Raw genomic sequence first — 24486 nt, forward strand, 5'->3', positions numbered from 1 at the left:
CTTCTCTGTATTAATACACTAATACCAGTTTAACACGAGGATATATAAAAAATAATTCATTACTCTACTGTCCTCAATTTTTCCCAGCAGGTAAACAACAGATTAATTAATAAGTTCATTAAAATTAAAAAAATAAAAAAATGAAAAGAAACCACCTGTTCTATGACAAACAAACATAATTTGCCCAAAGAAATCACTGTATAACACATAACAATACAATCAAAGCTCTTAATTCATTCTTCTCCTTATCAATGCACCGATACCATTTTACATGTGGATTCACAAAAGCATCATCACTCTCTACTCCCCACCATTTTCAGCAAATAAACCTCGAATTAATTGACACATTCATTGATCCGATAACAATAAGATTGGCAGATTAGCAAAAATTAACCTCAAACCTTCCCAACAGACTGACAATAACTCAAATCCCAAAATGTGAGAAGCAGAACAGCATTCGAGCTAAAAATGTATCAAAACATAAAGAGGCTCAAAAACTCATGCACCTATGGAGGAAAAATTGAAGATTTGAAGTCCTAGTGACCTAAATAACAATGATGGACTTCTAACTAAAATTGGGCTCCAAATAAAACTAATTGAGTAAACTGCAACCTTATGGAACTGAAATATTCAAATGCAGAGCTGACAGAATAGTTACAAATAATGAGAATATTAGTTCTTTTTAGTTAACGCAAAAAAAAAATATATGCAAGCGATAAGTGAACGTAAGTGTTCGATAATTTGCGTGAGAGAAGAAATTTAGCTAGAAGAATTCTTCAAAGACGAAAAAGAAATCTTGAAAGACGAAAGAGAGAGGCAGACATATGAGTTACAAGTTGGGATTTGGATTCAATGCTCAGCTGACTTTCCCAATCTCATCAAACTCTTGCCCTTCTTTTTCTTACGTTTCTTTCTTTGCGTTTTTGTTTTTTAAATTTTAAAATATTTTGGGCAGCTAGTTTTTTTTTTTTTCTTACTTCCAATCTCATGAACACACGACCATCACAAAACCTTGATTTATTTGGAGAAAATAAAAGTTAAAAGTCTCCTAATTAAAAAAAAAAAAAAGATTAGAGAAATAGAGAAGAAAAAATAAAAATAAATCAAGATTTCACTATAAAAATCGAATCCAGTAAATCTAAATTAGATTCCTTGCATATATAACAAATTTAATTTCCTCATCAATCGCTTCCAAGAATTAAAACCAAAAAAAAAATTATTTATATTTCTTTATATACGCCATTGTTGTTGAAACTTTGAGCTTGAATAGAGTTGTTGTGAATTTGTCAAAGAAAATGAGGGGGAAAGGAAAACGAGAGAAAAAAAGACAAAAAGAAATAAGTAAGATGAAAAAAAAAAGTCTGTTAATAAAGTGCATTTGAGTTAATAATTTAAAAAAAAAAAAATTGCCATTGAGTTAATTGCTGGCAGTTGAGGCTTGTTAATAAAAAACAAATTACATTCAATTAAGCATGGGATCCAAATCCGACGAATTGAGTTGCTGCTGCTCTTACAAGTTTTTTTTTTTTTTAACCATTTATGTCCTTTATAAATTTTTAATACTCATTTTATAATTTGTAAATATTTTCAATTATTATAGGATTCGACTTAGGATTTTGAATTATCTACCTTCTAATTCAAAAAAATTGACTATTGAGTGCAGGGATCAATCCTACTTATAAATCTAAATAACTCTCATCTACTAATAAATTAAGATGTAACTCAATAAGATTGATTAATTTATACATAAAAAAATCATATTTATTCATTAACTTTTTAATCCAAAAAAAAAAAAAACAAAGAGGGATGAAAGTTTCATTCCTTTTTTTAGGTGGCGTTTGTTTTTTTGTCTGAAATCTGAATAGACCTGAATTAGTCTGAATTCTGAATAGGTCTGAATGTCTGAATCTGAATAATATGTTTATTTTTTCGTCTGAATCTCGGAAAATAAGTATTAAGTTGTTTGTTTTTTTCAACTTAAAAAGCTGAAAATATGTACTTTTACATTTGTATCCTTATTAAATTTGAATGTCAAATAACTAATATATTAAATATCACAATATTTTAACATTTATAAGTAAAACTATATTAAAGTGAATACATAATTATTTTGGAATTTTAATATATAAAATACCATAAATTTCAAATTTTATCGTATATAATATAAGAAAGAAAAAACATGGATATTTTTATGTGGGGTAAATATCTATGGGTGAGTTTTGGGATAGACATGAAAAATAAATTATAAAACATGGATATTTTTGACATTAGCAAGTAATTGGCTTAATTCAGATTTCTCTATTAAGTAAAAAGCAAAAAAAATTAGCTTATTTTATTAAGTCAAAATTATCTAAAAAGTCTCATTAAGTTATAAAAACAAACACCTTTAATTAACTTAATTAATTAAGTTAAGTCACTTTAAGTCATTAAGTTAAAAAACAAACGCCACCTTAATATAGTTGACTACATTATCAATGTCTAATAGAGTTTAAATTCATATAATTATATCATAAAAGGATTTATTGAATATAATTCAGAAATTACTAAAATGGGACTAGATCTCACACTTTTGTAGGCGCAAATTTTTTAGTTATACTTTCTAGACTTATGAGCTATGCAATCCTCATAGATGGACTTCTAAAAGACAGATTTTTTTTTTAATCATGAGAACCCTAATAGACTATGATTGTACTAAATAAATACAGCAGAACTATGTCATTGTTTGAAAAAAATTGTAAAAATTCAAAACCTTGATGTTATTACTCCATTTCTTTATATGGTTTAGGTATAGTTATGTCATTGATTTTACTATAGCCCCAAAATATATATATATACAAAGCTAAAAGAAAAAATATTAAGTATTGATGTTTTTAATCCAATTGTGGGGTTGTTTAATAGATTGGTTCTCATGATTAAAAAAATAGTACTTTTAATGGTCTTAATCTTAACAATAAACTAACTCTCTTCAAATTTAATTCAAGTAATCGTTTATGATGCAATTTGTCAATAGTTAAGTAAAAAATAGTACTTTTATTCCAAAAGTTTGATCTTTGTGCCGTGATTAGATCTTCTTTGACAAGGTTCTTTGACTTCATAAAGATTAACGGAAACCTAGGTACACTTGATAGTGACTAATTAATTGAGTATGCAGGATGCAAATTATAATATATGTTTTGACGGAACGGGTAGAAGAAGCATAAACAGAATTGATAAGGTAGAAAACACTAGATATTGTTTTAGTATCGAACCAAATAAGTACGATTATTTTATGCACAAATTGAAGCGTGATTGAATCTCTTTCTAATCTAAATAATTTAATGCGATTTTTAATAATATGTTAAGTGAGATTAGTTGACGTTTTAATTCAAACAACTCCGTAAAATAGATTTTAATAGATAATCTTAAAGGAAATATAAAAGAGATTTTTATTGAATAATTGAAACTGAATTTATGAAAATAGTAACAAAACCTCTATATTTATAATAGAGAGATATCTACTGCCCTAAGTTAACTTGAAAAGAGAAACTAAATCACAATTATACTGAGAATAAAAGATTAAAACACAAACCATAATTGACTCAAATTAGAATAGAAAATATCAAAGACCTAAAATAATAAATCATAAAATCCTAAAATAATGTCCTACATCAGTCTTATCCTCTTAAAAGAAAACTCATCCTCGAGTTTATCTTAAGGATAGAACTTGAAGTGGAGCATCAACGCATCTTGGAGGTTGAACTTGTAGCCTTGCTCATCAGTCTTTCTTAAAACTCGAAATTCTCCATGCTTCACTCTCAAGTCTTTTACCAAAATCTTGCTTGTGTTCTTGCCAATTAACTTTATCTTTGTAACCAAATCATCTTCAAGAATAACTTCTTGCATTCAATGCATGTAGGCATAATCGTGTCGATCCCTGATGGGGTCTTTTCAGCTTAAGTTTGATGCACAAACTCAATCATACTATTAGGCTGCTCAAATCAAGAGTAGATTGTATTTTTTTCTTTAAAAATCTTAGATAAATCAATAATCTCATCATCTTCTACTTTCATTGGTGTAAAAAGAGATGATTCAATATTGTTGTAATGACCAAAATGGTCTTCTATTAATTGTCTCATATCAAACCATTCTTTGATTTCTTTTTGCCCTTTGAATCCTTGATTCTTGTAGTTGTTCCTACTAATCTAGAGCATCACGTATCAACTTAAATGATGCATGAGAAGCAGCAACTCTCAATGAGATAGTTTGAAGAAAATCATCGATCATGCATATACAGTAAAAAATATTATTAGGATACCATCAAAATACAAGATATCTTCAAACTTAAGAAAACAATATGAATCTTGATATTCTATCTGTATCATTTTTCTCAAATTAAAAATATAACCAATGGAAAAACTATAATTAAGGATTAACTCTCAGGGAGATAGCACTAGATATCGTTCTAGTACCGGACCAAGCGAACACGATTAACCTACGCTCTAATTGAAATGACTCTATAAAAGAGATTTTTAATAATGTATTAAGCGAGATTAGATGATACTCTAATTCAAACGACTTTATAAAAGAGATTTGATAGATAATTCCAAAAGGAATTATTAAAAGGAATTTTTTATTAAATAATTGAAATTGATGTTATGAAAATAATAACAAGACCTCTCTATTTATAATAAAGGAAACTTATTCCTCTAATTTAACTTAAAAAGAAAAACTAAATCACAATCATACTGGAAATAAAAGACTAAAAGACATAGTATAGTTGACTCTAATTAAAATAAAAATATCGACTTAAAATAATAAAATCCTTAAAATCCTAAAGTAACATCCTATAGCAATGTTTGTGTCCCAAACCTTGTCCATTAATGTATTAAATTTAACGTGCTTATCATGCAATGTTTACATCAAAAGCATTAAGCATGTTTATTTTGGCATGTTTTTAAAGAGTTGTTTCAAGTTTGACACATTCTTTTCCATGGATGTTCGAAGATTTGGAGACGGGGGTATTTTTATTGGGAATTTGAGGAATGGATTGAAGAGGTCATTTCTAAATTGGAGAAAAAGCTATCCAAGGTTGTAGGAAGGAAGGTGGACAAGTGGTTGTGTGTAGTTCATGGAGAAGACAAATGACATCCCAAAGCAGGCAGTTGATGACGACTCCATGATTATGTTTAAATAAATCTTTATGAACTCTATGACTATGTTTGAATAAATCTTTATAAAGTCATTTTCAGATTTTAGAATGCATTGTAATTGATTTTCTTTAAAAAAATTCTGGTCATTTTTTTATGCATGCATTAAAGCAAAATTATTTACTTATGAGGAAATATTTAAAATCATGGCTTAGTAGAAGGATTACATTCATTGTTAGCCATAATTAATGTTAAAAGATTACACTTCTCTATGTATGCCTTTATTAGCTATACAAATACAAGGCATCGTAATGACTTTGCTTTTGATGTAAGATAACCATCTACTTTATTTCAGTTTGTGAAAGTTGGACTTATGCACATTTCTTTGCTTTGCTATATTTGTATTATTCTTTTTTTGTATTAGTTAGATTAAACTTAAAGAAAAGTATTATCAGATGCAATTCTTGACTTGTTAAAGTTGCAGAGAATTTCCTTCCTTAAACTTTTAGCAAACCATTATTCTTCAACCCCTCCCCCTTATTAAAATATTTTTTTAATTTTCTCATCAAATCATATTTAACTTGCTCTGTCCATTCATTAATTCAAAATCCAAGAAGCCCTTTCATTTTTTGCAACCTTTTTTCTGATCTCAAACAAAGTTGCTTTTGTTCCTAATTGTGTTCACTAGTGTTTGTTATTCAACTTTTGTTTCCTTTTGTGATCAGCTCTTTTGTATTTGCAAAGTATCAATCAAGAAAACCCTTTTCTTATTTCAATCTTCTGATCCCAACAACACAATCACATTTGTTTGTTGTAATGTTGTCTAGTCTCCCTTTCTAGCCTTAACTACAATAACAAGGGCATTAAAAAATAAGAGTGTGCCTGAATGGGAGAATGTCTTGCAAGAACTCCAAAGGCCTTCAATGAAAAACTTCCAAGGGGTACTAAAAGAAGCATATTCAACTATTGAGCTACGTTACAAGTATTTAAAAGGTGAGAAACTAAAGAAAATATTTCTGCTTTGTAGTTGTCATGACCCCGACCCAGACCTATCATGATATTATCTTCTTTGGGTTTATTTAATTGTTGATAAGCTTTAGATTTGGCCTTTAAGCCTAGTTACAAACTAGATTTTGATCTTATAACTTCATTTTGATTTCATTTTGGAGATCTAGAATGTTGCTTTAATTATATGCTAAATGGCAAGTGCAGAATATTTTATAATTTTTTTCTCCTATATTCTCTCAAACGAATTAAGCAGCTTTTAGGCTTACAGATGTCTCCCCATTGCCTATAACAATTTTTATTCTTGTTAAAGAAATGATGGTGCTTTTTTTCCAGGCAGCCAAGTCTTGGTGGATTCCAAATACTGTCTCATCGTTTAATTCAGGGCTAAACACTCTCAAGTGCCAAGTTCAAGTTATGAGTCTAATGATATTTTGGTTCTTAATGATTCTTGCAATTGCATACTTGCTTCTTCAGCGTGAAGCAACTTCAAGACATAGTATGCTGATCACTTTCATCCTGTTGCTCTTATGAGGTGTCTGAGGCTTTGTCGGCAAGCTTTGTGTAGACATGCTTGGAGGCAGCGAATTTTTATGGCTCCTATACTAGGAGGCTCTCTGCTCGCTATATTTCTTTTCAAGTTGTTGTACCTCACATTTGTTCCATGTCCTTCACGGACTGGTCAATGTCTCTCAAGGGGTAAAAGGAAAAACAATGATTCCGCAGTAGGTATGAAGATCTCTGCTTTATTCTACTCTGTTTTTCATTATACCATTAGTATGCAGCCTCATTCCTTTTGCAAGCCCAATCTAACTTAAAGAACATTTCTCACTGTTAGTCTTAGATTATCAGTCATCTATGCGTTTGAAATTGAAGTTTGGTATGCTGTAACGATCTGTGTATTCATTCATCATCTAATGAAGGTTTATTTATCAACAATTGGTGTAAATTAGTCTTCTGTTTTTGTACTGTTTATCAAGGTGTCCAATTTTATTTGGCCTTTATGGCACATCAAAATCCAGTTTCAATCATGTATGGACGACTGATAATCTAAGACTAGCAGTGAGAAGTGTTCTTTCCATTCACTTAAGCTTGCAAAAGGCATGAGGCCGCATACTAATGGTATAATGAAAAGCAGAATAGAATAAAACAGGAATCTTCATTCCTAGTGCAGATCATTATTTTTCTTTTTGCCCCTTGAGAGACATTGGCCAATCCATGAAGGATATGAAGCAAATGCAAGGCATAGCTGTTTGAAAAGAAATGCAGCAAGCAGAGAGCCTCCTAGTGTAGGAGCCATAGAAATTCGCTGCCTCTAAGCATGTCTACACAAAGCTTGTCGACCGAGCCGTAGACACATCATAAGACAACAGGATGAAAGTGATCGGCATACTATGTCTTCAAGTTGCTTCACGCTGGAAAAACAAGTATGTAATTGCAAGAATCATTAAGAATCTAAATATCATTTGGCTCATAACTTGAACTCGGCACTTGAGAGTGTTCAGCCTTGAATTGAAAGATGAGACTGTATTTGGGATCCACCAAGACTTGGTTGCGTGGAAAAAATAAAAGCACCATCATTTCTTTAACAAGAATAATAATTGTTATAGGCAATGAGGAGACATCTGTAAGCCTAAGAGCTACTTAATTAGTTTGAGAGAATATAGGAGAAAGAAATTGTACAACATTCTGCACTTGCCATTTAGCATATAATTAAAGCAGCATTCTGGATCTCTAAAATAAAATCAAAATAAAGTTACTTGATCAAAACCTAACTTGTAACTAGGCTGAAAGGCTAAATCTAAAGCTCATTAACAGTTAAATAAGCCTAAAACGGATAATATCTTGGTAAGTTTGGGTTAGTTCATGACAAATAGTATCAGAGAAGCTTTGCGTGTCCTCTTAAAAGATGGTAGGACAAACCTCAGTGAGGACATTCAGTGCCTAAAATGGGTGTACGTAACACCCTAAGCAAATCTCACGTTAAAAAAGATGGTAGGGTCGCAACAAAGTACATTTTTTGCCACGGGTGTTTGAAGATTTGGGGATGGAGGTACTTTTATTGGGAATTTGAGGAACGTACTGAAGACGTCATTTCTAAACTGGAGAAAAAGCTATCTGAAGTTGCAGGAAGGAAGTGGACAGGTGGCTGTACGTGGTTCAGGGAGAAGACAAATGACATCACAAAGCAGGCACTTGATGATGACTCCATGATTATGTTTGAATAAATCTTGATAAAGTCATTTTCAGATTTTAGAATGCATTGTAATTAGTTTTCTTTAAAAAATTTCTGGTCATTTTGCTATGCATGCATTAAAGCAAAATTATTTACCTATGATGAAATATCTAAAATAATGGCTCCGTAGAAGGATCGCATGCATTGGCTGTCAGCCATAACTAATGTCAAAAGATGACACTTCTCTACTTATACCCTTACTTGCTATACAAATTCAGGGCATCTTTATGACTTTGCTTTTGATGTAAGATAGCCATCTACTTTATTTTTCACTTTGTGAAAGATGAATTTATGCGCACATTTCTTTACTTTGCTATGTTTGTATTATTCTTTCTTTGTATTAGTTGGATTAAGCTCAAAGAAAAGAGAAGTATTATCAGATGCAATTCTTGACTTCTTGAAGTTGCAAAGAATGTCATTCTTTAAACTTTTGGCTAACCATTATTCTTCAGCCCCTCCCTCTTATTGAAATCATTTTTAATTTTCTCATCTAGTCAAATTGAATTTGCTCTTTCCATTCATTAATTCTAAATTAAAGAAAGCCCTTTCACTTTGCAAACTTCTCTCTCAAACAAACGTGTTCTTAATTGTGTTCAACTAGGTTCCCTTTTGCCATCAACTCTTTTGCATTTGCACTGGATTAAGAAACGTGTCTCTCATTTCAGTCTTCTGATCTCAGCAACACAATACATCTGTTTGTTGTATTATTGTCTAGTCTCTGTGTGTTTAATAATTTTTTCTCTCTTTCTAGCCATGATACCGTTGTTGTCTCAGTTTATTTCCTTCAATTCTATTTAAGTTGATAATCAGTATCCAAATCAGTTTTATTTTTTATCGTGTTAATAAAAAAAAAAATTGTTATCACGTTGTATCCCCTCTTTTTATTTTTTTTTTTCTCCATCTAAAAACATTTTTTCTTTTTTTTTCGTCTTCGTATCACAAGAATCCTTTATCACTGCTGCTTGTTCTGGTCATCTGGTCACTTTGTGTTTAGTGATTTAGTTCATTTACTAAGCAATAATTCTCCAGTTGTTGTCTGCTCCGTTTTACTTGTATTTGTTGGGCACGGTACCTAATTACTTCTTAAAAGTCCAAAAGCAATTTTTTTTTTTTTTCTAAAAAAGTAAGGATTGAAGAAGGTTGAAACCATTTTTAATATTCTTGTAGAATGTGAATTTATTATAATTATTTAATAAAAATATAGTGAATTTATTAAAATAATGGGATGGAAATATCCACACCCTTCTTTTTACCAATCTTTTTGCCAACTTTATTGTCAGTGAGCATAAGAAATTGTACCAATCGAAAGAGTGCAGCAAATTCGAATTTGGAATTTTTTTCCGAATTCTCTATCATGTAAAGTCTATGCCACGCACCTTTTTGAAATATCATTTCCGCTTATTAGGAAATTATCCCAGCAACTCGTCGTGTTATTGGAATTGATTGAACAACACTTACAACATTCTTAAGAACATTAGTTAATTAGTTTCACATTATGTGAGTGTAGTGTTAATATAATCAAATTGGTGTAGTCAAAATTCTATTGATGACTTTATGTCTTCGCTGCCGCGTCAGCTGGAAATAAGTTGCACAACTTTACAGCAAGTTAGTTACAAAGTATACAATTAGTTTTGTTGAAACAGCGCATAACAGGCCGATTGTTAGCTGATCTTTTTAACACCATATATTTGTAAATAATTAACGAGTCAAATTGAGATTCTTGATTTAATATGATTCTTGTAATTTGTACATTATTAGGTCTGCAATTATTGAGTTGGTAATGAAGTGCCACTAGACCTCCGCAGTTGCAGCTCGACCTCTAGGCAATTTAGGCGGTTACTTAGGGCCCCGCTTTACACAAAGACCCTACGAGATGATTATTTTATATATAAAAGAAGAAAGTGAATTTAAAAGTCATTATTATTCAGTTAATTTATTATTATTTTGTAATTATCTTTTCTTAAATAAACTATCAAATTCCTATAAAGTTTATTTAATGTAGTACTTAGTAGTTTTAATTTCTAGAAAACCGATATATTAATAGTTTCAATCCTACAAATTCTCTATTTCATTGTTAGAATTAGTATATTATATTTCAAAAGTTTTATATTCATTTTAAACCTCTATAAAAGCCCCACATTTCATTACTTATCCATTAAATTTTTTCTCCAACAATCAAGACATGATATGTTCTTGGTGTTTGCGAGATAGAAAGAGAGAGAGGGAAAAAAATCCTGCTTCCTCTACTTTCCACTCAAGAAGAAAAAGAAAACATCTAATAGTTTTCTCTATTTTCTATGGCTATTAGTCATTACTCAAACCCTCGAACAATTAATATAAACATAAGTTAATTTATGATTTCATCTCAAATTGCAGATTTTATATTTTTATTATTCTCTTAATTAGTTGTGTTATTTATTTGTTCTTATTTCTTTTTAATATATTCTTTTATTCATCTACTATTTTTTTTTTTTTTTGGTGCTTGTTTTATCTATTTTGAAATAAAACTATATCGAAAAACTTTAGAGATTGAAGAATATAAAAATTAGTTTAATCTAGAAAAGGGGTTGTAAAAAAGATATAATTTGAGTTAAAAAAAATAAGTGGAAATGTTATAATTGAATTACAATTTCATGGATTAGCAACAGTAGAATAGAATTTTACTTAACACTTTTACATTTTAGAGTGTTTAAAGAATTGATTTTCAATAATATATATATTATCTTAAATTTTAAGAAGAACTAATAAAAATCATTTGGCTAAGGCCCCAAATATGGTTGAGCCGACCCTGAACCTCCATGTTTTGAGCTTGTGGTAACCGTTAATTTCTTGGATTTTCTTCTTGTATTACTCCAACCACATAAATATATTTTATCAAGTTTGATATCTGTTCTGATCATCTATGTGTGTGTTTAAGCATCGTTTTTGGGTGATTTCTTGGTCAAACTTGATAAAATATATTTATGTGGTTGGAGTAATACATTTTTTTTTTTAGTCTTAACCACGAGATATCATGGGGAGAGCCCCAACTATGAAAGGTACATTTAAGCTCATACCACAACCTAGACTAAAAATTCCCGTTCGAATCGGGAGGCAAGAGGTGTAGAGTGCAGACACTTGAGAGTAATGTTACGGGTCCCACCAAAATATAAAATTGATGTTACATCTAATACTAAATATTTCATTTACCCATTCTGAGCCCACTCATGTTTATGCATGACTCATTATCGTCAGGAGCTTCCGCAAGGTTTTTGTTCAAAAGTTTCTGTCACTTCATATCAGTGAATTTGGATGTATATAATTTTTTCAAATGTAAAATTTATTATTTAATAACTGAATGCCATGTAAGTCACTTAAAATATAATATATGTTTTGTTATTTGGAAGTAGAAAAGATAAACGTCTTTTTGATTCTTGTATTTTTTTATCCTTATATTTTAAAAAATACATAAAGATATTCTTAACATCAGTTTTATTACCGTTATATCTAGATTTTTAAGAAAAAAATATTTTATTGTGTTATAAGTATAAGTCAAAATAAAAGAAAATCTCCAACAAAAAAGTTTACATACTTCTTTTTTTGAAATTGTTACAATGCATCCACATATGTGTGTGATAGGTCTATCGAGTATTAAGTTTTGAAATCTACTTCTAGTAATTTGCAGGAAAAAACCCTACCCTTAGTTAAAGGAAATAATTTTAACCACAGTGGTGTCTTGCCTTGGGTATTTTTTGAAAACATGGACACAGACTTTTAGGTCGAAATATAATCAAAGGAGCATTTACAGATATAGAAATTTTTTTTTTATCAAAACTTTTATTTTCTTTGCGTTTTATTTTTAGGAGCTGGCAGTATCTAGGCCTCTAGTTACATTCGTTTAACTAAATACTCGTATCAACTAGTCATTAATTAAAAAAAAATTACAAAAAAAGGAACAAAACAAACTTCCAACCCATTCCTTTATTGTTCTGTACGGTTATTGAACAACTTATCAAAATGTGAGAGATAAGAAAAATGTAGCAATAAGAATTAGTAAACAAGAAATCACCTCATATACTCTGTTTTGTACTTTAGTGTACTCAAATGATATTAGTGAAATTAGCTTCCTTAAGAGCTGGAATTTCCAGGGCTTAATAAATTTCCTAAACAACTGCTATGCTCCAGACGGGATCATGATCTATCTATACTCCATTTTGACGGACATTGCACCTCAAGTTCCATCGGTTGAATGCAAGCAGGCGTTGCGTCTCTATCTTCTTTGCTCTGCTTTAGCTGTGCTTCGCAACAGTGACAGCACTAATGTTTTTCCTCCATTTGATTACTTTGCGTTGAATCAGGATCTATGTGACCATTTTTAAATCTTTGCGGTTTACATGTACATTTAATTAAGCAAACGATGGGTTTAAGTATCCTTTTCCCGAAAGAAATCTTGTAAAAGCATATGAATTGGCTGCGTGCAAAAACTAATTGTTTATTAAAAGACTATACTTTCTCCACTTTACTTTGCTCTTTGGGGAAGGTTTGGATTTATGCACACATTTCTTTACTTTGCTATACCACACTTTCTCTACTTTACTTCGCTCTTTGGGGAAGGTTTGGATTTATGCGCACATTTCTTTACTTTGCTATCTTTGTATTATGCTTCCTTCGAGATTGTTAGTTCAACCCCAAAGAAAAGAGAAGCACCATGAGGTGCAATTCTTGGCTTGTTGAAGTTGCAGAGAATGTCAATTCCTTCAACTCCTGGCAAACCATTATTCTTCAGCCCCTTGAAGCCCTTGAAGCCCTTGCAACCTTTGATCTCAAACAAACTTGCTCCTATTCCAAATTGTGTCATTGTTGTTTTTGTTATTCAGCTTACTTTTGTTCCCTTTTGCCATCAACCCTTTTGCATTTGCACTGGATTAATTAAGAAACCTTTGTCTCATTTCAATCTTCTGATCTCAACAACATTACATCTGTTTGTTGTAATATTGTCTACTCGCTGTGTATTGAATAATTCTTTCTCCCTTGTTATCGTGTTCATTAAAAAAAAAAAAATTGTTAATCGTGTTGTATTTTTTCTCCATCCAAAAACTCATTCTCTTATCTTCGTCTTTTTATCAGGAAAATCCTTTGTTACCGCCAGCTTGTCCTGGTCACTTTGTGTTCAATGATTTATTTCGCTTCCTAAGCAATAATTGTCCAGTTGTTGTCTTGTCTGTTTTATTCATATTTGTTCTGCTTCACACCTAATTACTTCTTAAAACCCCACCCCCCCACCCCAAAAAAAGAAAAGAAAAGAAAGGGCTGAAGGATTGAAGATGGTTGAAATCATTATCAATGTTGTTTTGAAGTTGCCAAGTGGTTGGCTGCTCCAATGGCTGCTCCAATTGGACGCCAAGTAAGTTATTTGAGTAAGAGTAACTACACCAGCAGCTTTGAAAATCTCAAGAAAGAAGTCGAGAAGCTGAGGGGTGAAAGAGAGAGCATGGGGCACAGAGTTGACGAGGCTGAAAGAAATAGTCAGGAGATTGAAAAGAATGTTGAGAAATGGCTTGAACGAGTGAACAAGATCATTGATGAGACAGTGAAACTTACTGGATATGAAGAGACAGCCACAAAGCATTGCTTTAAGGGCTTGTGTCCTAATCTGAAGACTCGCTATCAGCTTAGCAAGAAGGCAGCAACATTGGTGAAGGATATTGTTGAACTCAGGGAAGAAGCTTCAAAATTTCCAAAAGTCTCCTACCGTACCATTCCGGAGGATATATGGTTCCACTCTATCAAAGGCTACGAGGCCTTTGAATCAAGGTCGTCTACTTTGAAGTCTATTAGAAATGCATTAACTGATCCGAATGTCAGCATCATTGGGGTGTACGGTATGGGCGGCATTGGAAAGACAACACTTGTAAAAGAAGTTGCTCGGCGAGCCAAGGAAGATAACATCTTTGATGCGGTGGTTTTCTCAGAGGTTTCCCAAACTCCAAACATAAAAAATATTCAAGGGGAAATAGCAGAAAAATTGGGTTTGACGTTGCGAGAAGAAAGTGAATCTAGAAGAGCGAGCAGTCTGTATGAACGGTTGAAGAAAGAAAAGAAGATCCTTGTTGTTTTGGACAATTTGTGGAAATCTCTTGATCTGGAGACTACTATTGGAATTCCTTATGGAGATGATCATAAGGGATGTAAAGTGCTGCTGACAACAAGGGATCGTAGTGTACTATTAAGCATGGGCTCCAAAGAAAACTTTCCTATTGGCGTTTTAAATGAACAAGAAGCTTGGAGGTTGTTTAAGCTGACGGCAGACGATGATGTTGAAAATCGTAGGTTGAAATCTATAGCAACACAGGTAGCCAAGGCATGTGGAGGTTTACCGATTGCCTTAACTACAATAGCAAAGGCACTAAGAAAAAAGAGTGTGCCCGAATGGGAGAATGCCTTGCAAGAACTCCGAATGCCTTCAATGGAAAGCTTCCAAGGGGTGCCGAAAGAAGCATATTCAACTATTGAGCTAAGTTACAAGTATCTGGAAGGTGAGAAACTTAAGAAAATGTTTCTGCTCTGTAGTCTTATGCCTAATCCCTGTTATACTCTTGACTTGTTGAAATATTGCATGGGTTTGGGTATGTTTCAAAGAGTCCATAAGCTGGAAGATGCACACAAAAAACTGCACGCATGGGTCCATGAACTTGTAGACTCTTGTTTGTTGCTTGTGGATGATAGTGGTGACAATTTTTCCATGCATGATGTTGTTCGAGATGTTGCTATTTCAATTGCATGCCGAGACGAACATGCTTTTTTGGTGAGAAATGAGGATGTATGGGATTGGCCAGACGAGGATGAAAAAAAAGAATGCTATGCAATCTCTGTTAGAGATAGTAGCATTCATGAACTTCCTGAAGGATTGAAATGTCCACAACTTCAATTTCTAACTATCGCAAATTCCAAGGATTCTTTTCTTGAGATAGATGTTCCTCAAGACTTTTTCACTGGAATGAGAAAGCTCCGAGTTGTACATTTCTCTGGAATGCGGTTGGCTTCATTGCCGTATTCAATTGGTCTCCTACAAAATCTGCAAACACTGTGTCTGGAGAGTAGCACGTTTGGAGACATTGCCATTATTGGAAAGTTGAAGAATCTAGAAGTCCTTAGCTTTGTCCAGTCTGATATAGTAATGTTGCCCAAAGAAATAGGTCAGTTAACTAAGCTAAGGTTGTTAGATTTAACCGATTGCTTCAAACTAAAAGTTATTGCAACGAATGTCTTATCAAGCTTGACTCGATTAGAAGCCCTGTATATGCATAACTGCTATGTTGAGTGGGAGGTTGAAACACGCGGTAGTGAAAAAAGGAGTGCAAGCCTTGATGAATTCCTGCATTTACCTCGGCTTACGACTTTAGAAATAGAAGTTAGAAATGATGATATTTTACCTGAAGGCTTTTTCACTAAAAAGCTGGCAAGGTTCAAAATATCAATAGGAGATGGGTCATTCAGTCCTCCCTTTTATATTGTGCAAAGTTGGTTTAGAAGTCGGCCAAACTTTATGATTGGTAAACATGAGAGTTTAAGAACATTGAAGCTCAAGCTTAGTTCTAAGCCTATTGGCTCGAAGGAATTGCAAGGCGTCAATAATGTTGAATACTTGTGTTTGGACGAGTTGCCAGGCGTCAAGACTGTTCTTTTCGAATTGGACACAAGGGGCTTCTCACAGTTGAAGCATCTCCATATTCAAAACAATCGTGACTTGCTGTGTGTCGTTGACTCAACGGATAGGGTAACTTATGATGCCTTTCCTCTTTTGGAGTCACTTACTCTTCACAATTTGATTCGCTTGGAGAGGACATGTATGGATCGACTCAAAGTAGAGTCTTTCAATGAACTTAAAACCATTAAGGTGGAAAATTGTGATGAGTTGACTAATATCTTCTGGCTCTCTAATACGAAATGCCTTCCCAAACTTGAGAGGATTGCAGTTATTGATTGCAAAATGATGGAAGAAGTTTTTGCAATTGGTGGAGAAGCTGATGTAGGCAACAAAAATGCAATTGAGAAGATAGAGTATGCTCAATTAAAATCTTTGAGTCTAGGAATGCTTCCAAAGGTTACAAATTTTTGCCGTGAAGTGAAAACTCCTCCCGCATCACCAAACAGACGAGAGTCGGAAGAGGACGAGCTTGATACTTCGATACAACTTTTCAATGAGAAGGTAGGCTAGCTAACACATTCTTTTCTCTTATCATTTTATTATTTTGAAATGGACGAAGTAAATTTCCGTAAGTGCTTCTCATATGGATATTAATTGTGTCTAACAAGAAATTTATCTTCAGGTAGTGTTGCCTAACTTGGAGGCTTTGGAGCTGCGTGACATTAATATAGACAGGATTTGGCATTACAATGAACTTCCGGCCATGTTTCCTGGCTCTCAAAGTTTAACAAGATTGATCCTCTGGGATTGTAACAAATTAAAATACATATTTTCAGCTTCTATGATCCGAAGCTTTGAGCAGCTACAATCGCTGGAGATAGTCAATTGTAAGGTTTTGCAGGAGATCATTTCCAGAGACAGAGCAGAAGCCGATCAAGAGACCACTCCTTGTTTTGTCTTTCCACGGTTGACCACTTTGGTCCTCCTAGGGCTACCAGAACTTAGATGTTTTTACCCTGGAATGCATACTTCGGAATGGCCGGCACTAAAAGAGTTGGAGGTGAGAAGTTGCGGCAAAATAAAGCCGTTCAGTTCAGAATTATCCTTGAATAAAGAGAATGATCAACTTGGTATCCCTGCAGCACAAGTGCCCCTCTTCTCGTTCGAAAAGGTATTATATCTTTCACAAAGTTTGAATGGAAATCTTAAGGATACTGATTTAAATTCAATAATGGATGAACTCTATACTTTTGTTTAGAACAAATGCACGATAAATAATGAATATCTGCTTTGAAATTACGTTGGGCACAACTTAAATAATATCTTATTTTATTAGTTTTCCATGCCTTTTGAACTAAATTGCTTGAGAGAGCATCAAATGATTTTTTTCCAGATTTTCCCCAACTTGGAGGATCTGTCTTTAAGTGGAGAAGACGTCAAGATGATTTTGATGGGTGATTTCCCACATCACCTCTTTGGCTGTCTTAAGCAAGTAGCGGTTGTTACGGATGACTCAGAGTGTTTTCCACTTGGTTTACTTGAAAGATTTTCCAATATGGAAAATCTCGACCTGTGCGCATGTTCATACAAAGAAATATTCTCATCAAATGATGAATACTTGGAGAAAGATGTGCAGCATTTCGCATTGATAAAACGTTTGGAGCTGGTTAACCTTGACGATCTGAAGCACCTGTGGAAACCAAACTCCAAACTGGAACACATTTTGCAGTATCTTGAAAAGTTATTTGTGAGTTATTGTCAAAGTCTGTTAATTCTATTGCCATCAGCATCGACATCTTTTCGGAATCTAACACAACTGCAAGTTGCCAATTGCGAGAAATTGATCAACTTAGTAACGTCCTCTGTAGCAAAAAGTCTAGTGGGACTCCAAAACTTGAGTATACTTGGATGCAGAGCAATGACAGAGGCGGTCACAGATGACGAAAATGGAGCAGCAAATCCGAAAGAAGAGATTGTTTTCACCAAATTGAAGAGCATCATTCTGGTTGATTTAGATAGTCTCACGAGCTTCTGCTCGGCCAATTACACCTTTAATTTCCCATCTTTACAAGATTTAGAGGTGATCGGTTGTCCCAAGATGACGATTTTCACCACAGGAGAATTATGCACGCCGCCCAGAGTAAACGTCTGGTACGGAGAGGGAAATCTATGGCGTTCGGATGATGGTGGCGTTAACACAACCATACAACATTTACATGATGAAAAGGTACGGTTAACTCACTAATATCCACCTAGCTACCTATCTCCCATGCAAAAATTTTACTTTATAAATTTGCAAATTTTAACAAAATGTGGAAACTGTCCTATTTAACAATGACATTATTTTTAATTATCGCAGAAGTTAGAGAATCACGTTCCATGAAGTGTCAATAAATTCATTAATCATTACTTCAATAAATTTCATAATATAAAAGTTTTGTCAAATTAATGGATGAGATTTTTTTTTTCTCCCAGCTGTTGGAGGGATCGTCATCTCATATCGCGTACGACTGGATACGTGACATATGAAAAGTGTTCTGATTCTTTCAGCTGGTTACATTCTCCCAAATGTTTACACATGCTGAGAAGCTTCTCCTTTGCTTTACTTCACTGTGTCACCGCTGCTTTGACAATGTTAGAATAACCACTGTGTTGTTTCCTTCAATTTATCATCTAATAATCAAGAACCATATATCTACACTATAGATAATTAAATTTGTCCTGTAATTTACTATTATTGTGGTTGTTTGTTGTTGTTGAAAAATTTCGGGTATTTTAGATGTGAAACTTACTGTATTATGTATTCGGGATACACTTTAATTTGATGCTTAATACACGATATCTATTGTGATCTGTTATTTTTATTTTGTTTGCTTCTCATCTAACTTTCAAATTCGTTCTGTTTTTTGAGCTCTCTCTCTCTCCCTCTCTCTCTCTGTGTCCTGCTTTCTCTGTTGTATTTCATTTGGTTTACTCCACATCTACTTTTTATAACTTAAAAAGGAAAGGACATAGTACTTATCAAAACCGATTGATGTCCTCGATGTTTCAAAAAAAGATGACGCAGTACTTGGCTTGGTTGATCTCCTTAAGGACGCGAGATGGCAAGCGGAAAAATTGATTATCAAATAATGAAGCACTGGATTTGTGTTCTCTGTTTCGGACATCTGAAGATTGAGCGGATTAACTAATTTTGGAATGCTAGCATTGGAAATTCAAGTAAGAAGTGAATTCAGAAACTAACTAAAGATGACCACACATGCACTTACTGTGTAGTTATGCATTTATTCCAATGCTTTCATCTATTAGTCACAATTTTTTTGCTTGTAATTTAACCAATATTTACCTCATGCTCAACAGTAGAAGGCAAGCTTTAATTTGTAGTTTCACTGAGTCAAGCATCTAAGAGAGTAATTCCATTAGGCTCTAGCCAGTGAATTGATCTTTATTACTTAGAAATGTAGTAAGCTACAACAAGTCGCCCAACAGAAACGTTGATTGTGTGTTGATTGCTAAAGGCGCGTATGCTGTTACCAACAAAGAAAGCTACAACAAGTCGCTTTAATTATTTATTTATTTTTTAATTAACCTACCCACACTAGTGTGACCCAAATTTAAACTTAGGATTTGATTCTAAGGCAATGACCGCTTCTTACTACTAAAATTAGATCTATAAACTCTTTATTTTTTTTTTCTTTCGTAAAATGTTCTTATTTTGTTTAATTCCTAGAATTATAATGTAAAGCATCGATTTTAGGGTATTACAGTTCAGATAAAAAGTTTTAGGTGAAAAAGAAGATGATTATATATCACAACTAAGCTAGATCTTGTGCTAATTATATGAACTTGAGACAACCACTCTTTAACATTATAATTGAAGTTCGAGTTAAAACATAATCCTTGAAAATGATTTTGAAATTCACCGGCACGTATACAATCCTTCTTTTAAAAGGAATTAAATTCACACGTGTTACGTGGTAAATTTGGAGTCTTTCACTTGAAAACCAATTATTAACTGAGAACTTAGAGATGATTGCAGTTATTAACTGCAAAAGGATGGAAGAGATGTTAACAACACTGCCGGAGATCTTCAATTCAGAAACAACAAGGAGTTCAAATGATGATCTAGAATGGTTAATCAAGAATCTGCAAATCAGAACCAAATGATGATTAAACAAAAGCTATCAAAACAAGATCAAAACACCCAAGAATCACATAACACGGCTAATTACGTGGCTCAACTAATTTGCATTAGCTTATTCAAAGAACAAGATCACTTTCTCTTTTCAAAGCTATCTTCCTCTCTCGAATACTCTACATTTCTCTCTTGTTGCCCAAGAACCAGCTGCGGAAACAGCTTTTATAACGAACCCAGAAACCTGCTTAGAAATGCACGTGAGGTGCATACGCCATAACGGCTTCTAACAAACTTCACACGTCATTATAACTCACGTGCAATGCTCATGTTTCATTAAACTGAAAACGGCATTATTGCTTGTCGTTTTGATCAAGCAGAATCAATATACCACGAAACGCAGATTCTTTGTGTCGTTTTGCTGGAGTTGTTTGACCTCCAAAACGCGTACAAGATCCGTCGTTTCAACACCATTTGATTTGCTTCCCTGGTTACTCAACGTTTAGTCAAATGAGAATGAATTGTTACAAATTGCTAAAACTACTAATAAAACTGAATGTAATAATAATAATTACAACAGTAAAAATTAAAAAAATAAATTAATAAGTTTTAATGATGATGATGATGATGATGAAATTAATGACAATAACAATAATTAAAATAATAATAACAGTAATTATTATTATTACTACTACTAATAATAATAATAGTAAATAATAAAGGACATGTTTACAAATAATATAAAAATTCTAGGTATTTTCATAAATTCTGTAGCGACCAAAATGTAAAAATAACATAACTTAATTGAGGGTAATTTGGAAATTATGAAAATTTAATGGAGGGTAAAATTGATTTTAGGAATCAGATTTTGATTCCCAAGATGCCCTTGAGAATCAAATCTACCGGAATGATTCTTAAAGTTGTTGGCCCAACACTATTTTAATTCCGACTCTAAACCTTAATTTTGCAAGTAAACATGTCATTGATTTCGATTTTAGAGTTTTCATTCTCATTGTTGGCAAGTAAATACACCATATTTATAACTTATATTTAACACAAAAGTTACAACAATTAAACAACACTTGAACTTACAAGTTGTATTGATGTAAGTTACATACAATATAATTTAACATGACTTGGCCTTTCTACCTTAATTAATTTTATTTTCAGTTCTTATTTTATTGTACAAGTTTTAAAGGTAATCAGATCATCCGATTACAGGACAAATTCATGCATTAGTCCAAAAGCACCATGATAGCCGGCTCACTACTGAAATTAACCCGTTAGTTAATTGGTTAATTAATTTTCGCGTAAAGGATTCCAAATTTACCACGTAACGTGCGTGAGTTTGATTCCTTTTAAAATTGGATTATGTAGGCGGCGGCGGGTTTTAAAATCATTTTCGAGGATTAGGCTTTAAGGTGTGTGATTCATTTAAAAGGAGAGCAAGTTGCTAGTGGTGGCACATGAACTAAAATTCCATGTTTGGGTTGGGGTTCTTCTGTTGAATGGTAGGTAATTGGTATAGATTTATGGGCCAACTCATATTTAAGACTTAGACCATAATGTTAAAGGTGGCTATCTCAAGTTTATATAATTATTAATTAGCACAGAATTATCTTCATTTTTACCCGTAAATCAACTACTAATTATCGCAAGTTTATATAATTACTAAACGTATCATAAATGTCTTTTATTACAGTAGCAAACAATCCTTGCGGACGAATATTGTTGATGCGAGATTCAGGTTCTCCTCGTTCTACGACCAGGCTCTCTGCTCGATCAACTTCACCACGACCAGGAGGTCTCCTCGTAAGGCTTCTTCTCCAGAGGTTCCTGCGCACACAGACAAGTCAGAGTACGCCGGTTGTTTTCCCGGCGCAAACCCTCCGACGCTCAAGTCAGATATGAAGGTTCGGGGAACGCTTGCCACAGATCTTATGGCTTTTTCGTAGTTTTCTCTTCTTTAGAATTTCTTTAGCTCTCTTCTAATCTCAAAATTGCTAACCTTTTTACCTTCGTTGGCTACCTTTTTATAGGCCTCCTCTGAATCCCAGTTTTCCGCAGCCTACGTCCGTTATCCTCCCACCTCTCGAACGTGGATTCCCCATTTCCGTAGTCATGGGTGTTGCGTGGCCTTCGTGCCTAGATTCTCGGGCTGGAGAGCATGCCTCGCCAACTGTCGTTGACCGGGTCTCCTCGAATCAACCCTTAGCAAGAATACAGCAGGAATGGCTTTATGCTTCTTGCAGGAAATTGGCCTCGCGGATGACGTGCTTCCTGGTGACTTCCTGGTCGAGGTGACCAATAACATCATGGTCGAGGTGATGTGCTCGAGGTCACCACATACTATTCTGGTCGAGATGATCTGCTCAACCATTTGCTCACTTTTACTTTGAGGAGAGCACGATAATGTATGAGCAAACACCTTTATCTTGGTCACCCTATTTCATTCCCTAAACACCAGTCCCCCAGTTTCTAGTGTTGAGAGTGAAACGAATCAAGACTGGAAACTTTAGTGGTCTGCTCGTCTTCGCTTGGTTGAGCAGATCCTGGTATGCTTGGCTTTCTGTCTCGCCATAAACAGGCTTTGAAACTTTGGTGAGCCTTTGCATGCCTTAGGAATTTTTACAACGTTTGGGAGTCTGCTCGCCTTCGCTTGGTCGAGCAGATCCTAGCACGCTTGGCTTCTGGTCTCGCCATAAACAGGCTTTGAGACTTGGTGAGCCTTTGCATGCCTTAGTAAATTCTTCAATGCTTGGGATTCTGCTCGCCTTCTCGTGGTCGAGCAGATCCTGGCACGCTTGGCTTCTGGTCTCGCCATAAAACAGGCTTTGAGACTTGGTGAGCCTTTGCATGCCTTAGTAAATTCTTCAATGCTTGGGATTCTGCTCGCCTTCTCGTGGTCGAGCAGATCCTGGCACGCTTGGCTTCTGGTCTCGCCATAAAACAGGCTTTGAGACTTTGGTGAGCCTTTGCATGCCTTTGGTTCTTCAAGGATTGGGATTCTGCTCGCCTTCTCGTGGTCGAGCAGATCCTGGCACGCTTGGCTTCTGTCTCGCCATAAAACAGGCTTTGAGACTTTGGTGAGCCTTTGCATGCCTTTGATTCTTCAAGGATTGGGATTCTGCTCGCCTTCTCGTGGTCGAGCAGATCCTGGCACGCTTGGCTTCTGTCTCGCCATAAAACAGGCTTTGAGACTTGATGAGCCTTTGCATGCCTTCAATTCTTCAATGCTTGGGATTCTGCTCGCCTTCTCGTGGTCGAGCAGATCCTGGCACGCTTGGCTTCTGTCTCGCCATAAAACAGGCTTTGAGACTTTGGTGAGCCTTTGCATGCCTTTGATTCTTCAAGGATTGGGATTCTGCTCACCTTCTCGTGGTCGAGCAGATCCTGGCACGCTTGGCTTCTGTCTCGCCATAAAACAAGCTTTGAGACTTTGGTGAGCCTTTGCATGCCTTTGATTCTTCAAGGATTGGGATTCTGCTCGCCTTCTCGTGGTCGAGCAGATCCTGGCACGCTTGGCTTCTGTCTCGTCATAAAACAGGTTTTGAGACTTGGTGAACCTTTGCATGCCTTCAATTCTTCAAGGATTGGGATTCTGCTCGCCTTCTCGTGGGCGAGCAGATCCTGGCACACTTGGCTTCTGTCTCGCCATAAAACAGGCTTTGAGACTTGATGAGCCTTTGCATGCCTTAGGAAATTTTCACAGTTTCAAGCGAATGAAATTCCTCGACGTTCCATTAATGGCAGGATTCAACCCTTTGCTGGTAAATGGCTGATCGACCAGCTGCTTGTCCCCTCTTCTCCGTTAGCAGATCAAGATTCAAACACATCTGCTCGTCGTTCTCCTGCTCATTGAAATGGTCTGTCCGGTGCGTGTTCGTTCCTATCTCAGCTGGTACGACCGCTTCATGTCCGAAAGCCAGGGCGAACGGTGTCTCCTCAGTTGCTGTTTTGTGGGTTGTCCTGTATGCCCATAGGACACCTGACAGCTCATCAACCCATGTACCCTTTTTTGCTCCAAGCCTGGTTTTCAAAAGTCTCTTGATGGTCTTGTTGGCTGCTTCTACTTGTCCATTCGATTGAGGGTGAGCAGGCGAGCAATACTTCAGCTCTATCCCGAGGTTCTGGCAGAAATCCCTGAAGCTGTGATTATCGAACTGCCTGCCATTATCCGTTACCAAGGCATAAGGGATCCCGTATCGACAGACCAGGTTTCTCCACACAAAGTCTGTCGTTTTCTTCTCTGTAATCCTGCTAAGGGCTTCGACCTCTATCCACTTCGTGAAGTAATCTATAGCAACTATTGCATGCGTTGCTGCTCCTCGTCCCTTTGGCAGCGGGCCGATCAGAT

General features: G+C 34.7%; 1 protein-coding gene across 1 annotated transcript in view; it reads left to right on the top strand.

Annotated features, from left to right (window-relative positions):
• Positions 1–18523, top strand: part of LOC18040278 — a 20266-nt gene extending 1743 nt beyond the window's left edge. Inside the window, exons 3-6 of the mRNA XM_024183807.1 lie at positions 13704–16555; positions 16677–17165; positions 17388–18221; positions 18470–18523. Of these exons, the coding sequence (XP_024039575.1) occupies positions 13704–16555; positions 16677–17165; positions 17388–18221; positions 18470–18523 (4229 nt within the window). The remainder of the gene's footprint in view (positions 1–13703; positions 16556–16676; positions 17166–17387; positions 18222–18469) is intronic.
• The last annotated feature ends 5963 nt before the right edge of the window (positions 18524–24486 follow it).

The sequence above is a fragment of the Citrus clementina genome, unplaced genomic scaffold (genome assembly GCF_000493195.1).
Source record: "Citrus clementina cultivar Clemenules unplaced genomic scaffold, Citrus_clementina_v1.0 scaffold_5, whole genome shotgun sequence".
Lineage (NCBI taxonomy): Eukaryota > Viridiplantae > Streptophyta > Magnoliopsida > Sapindales > Rutaceae > Citrus > Citrus x clementina.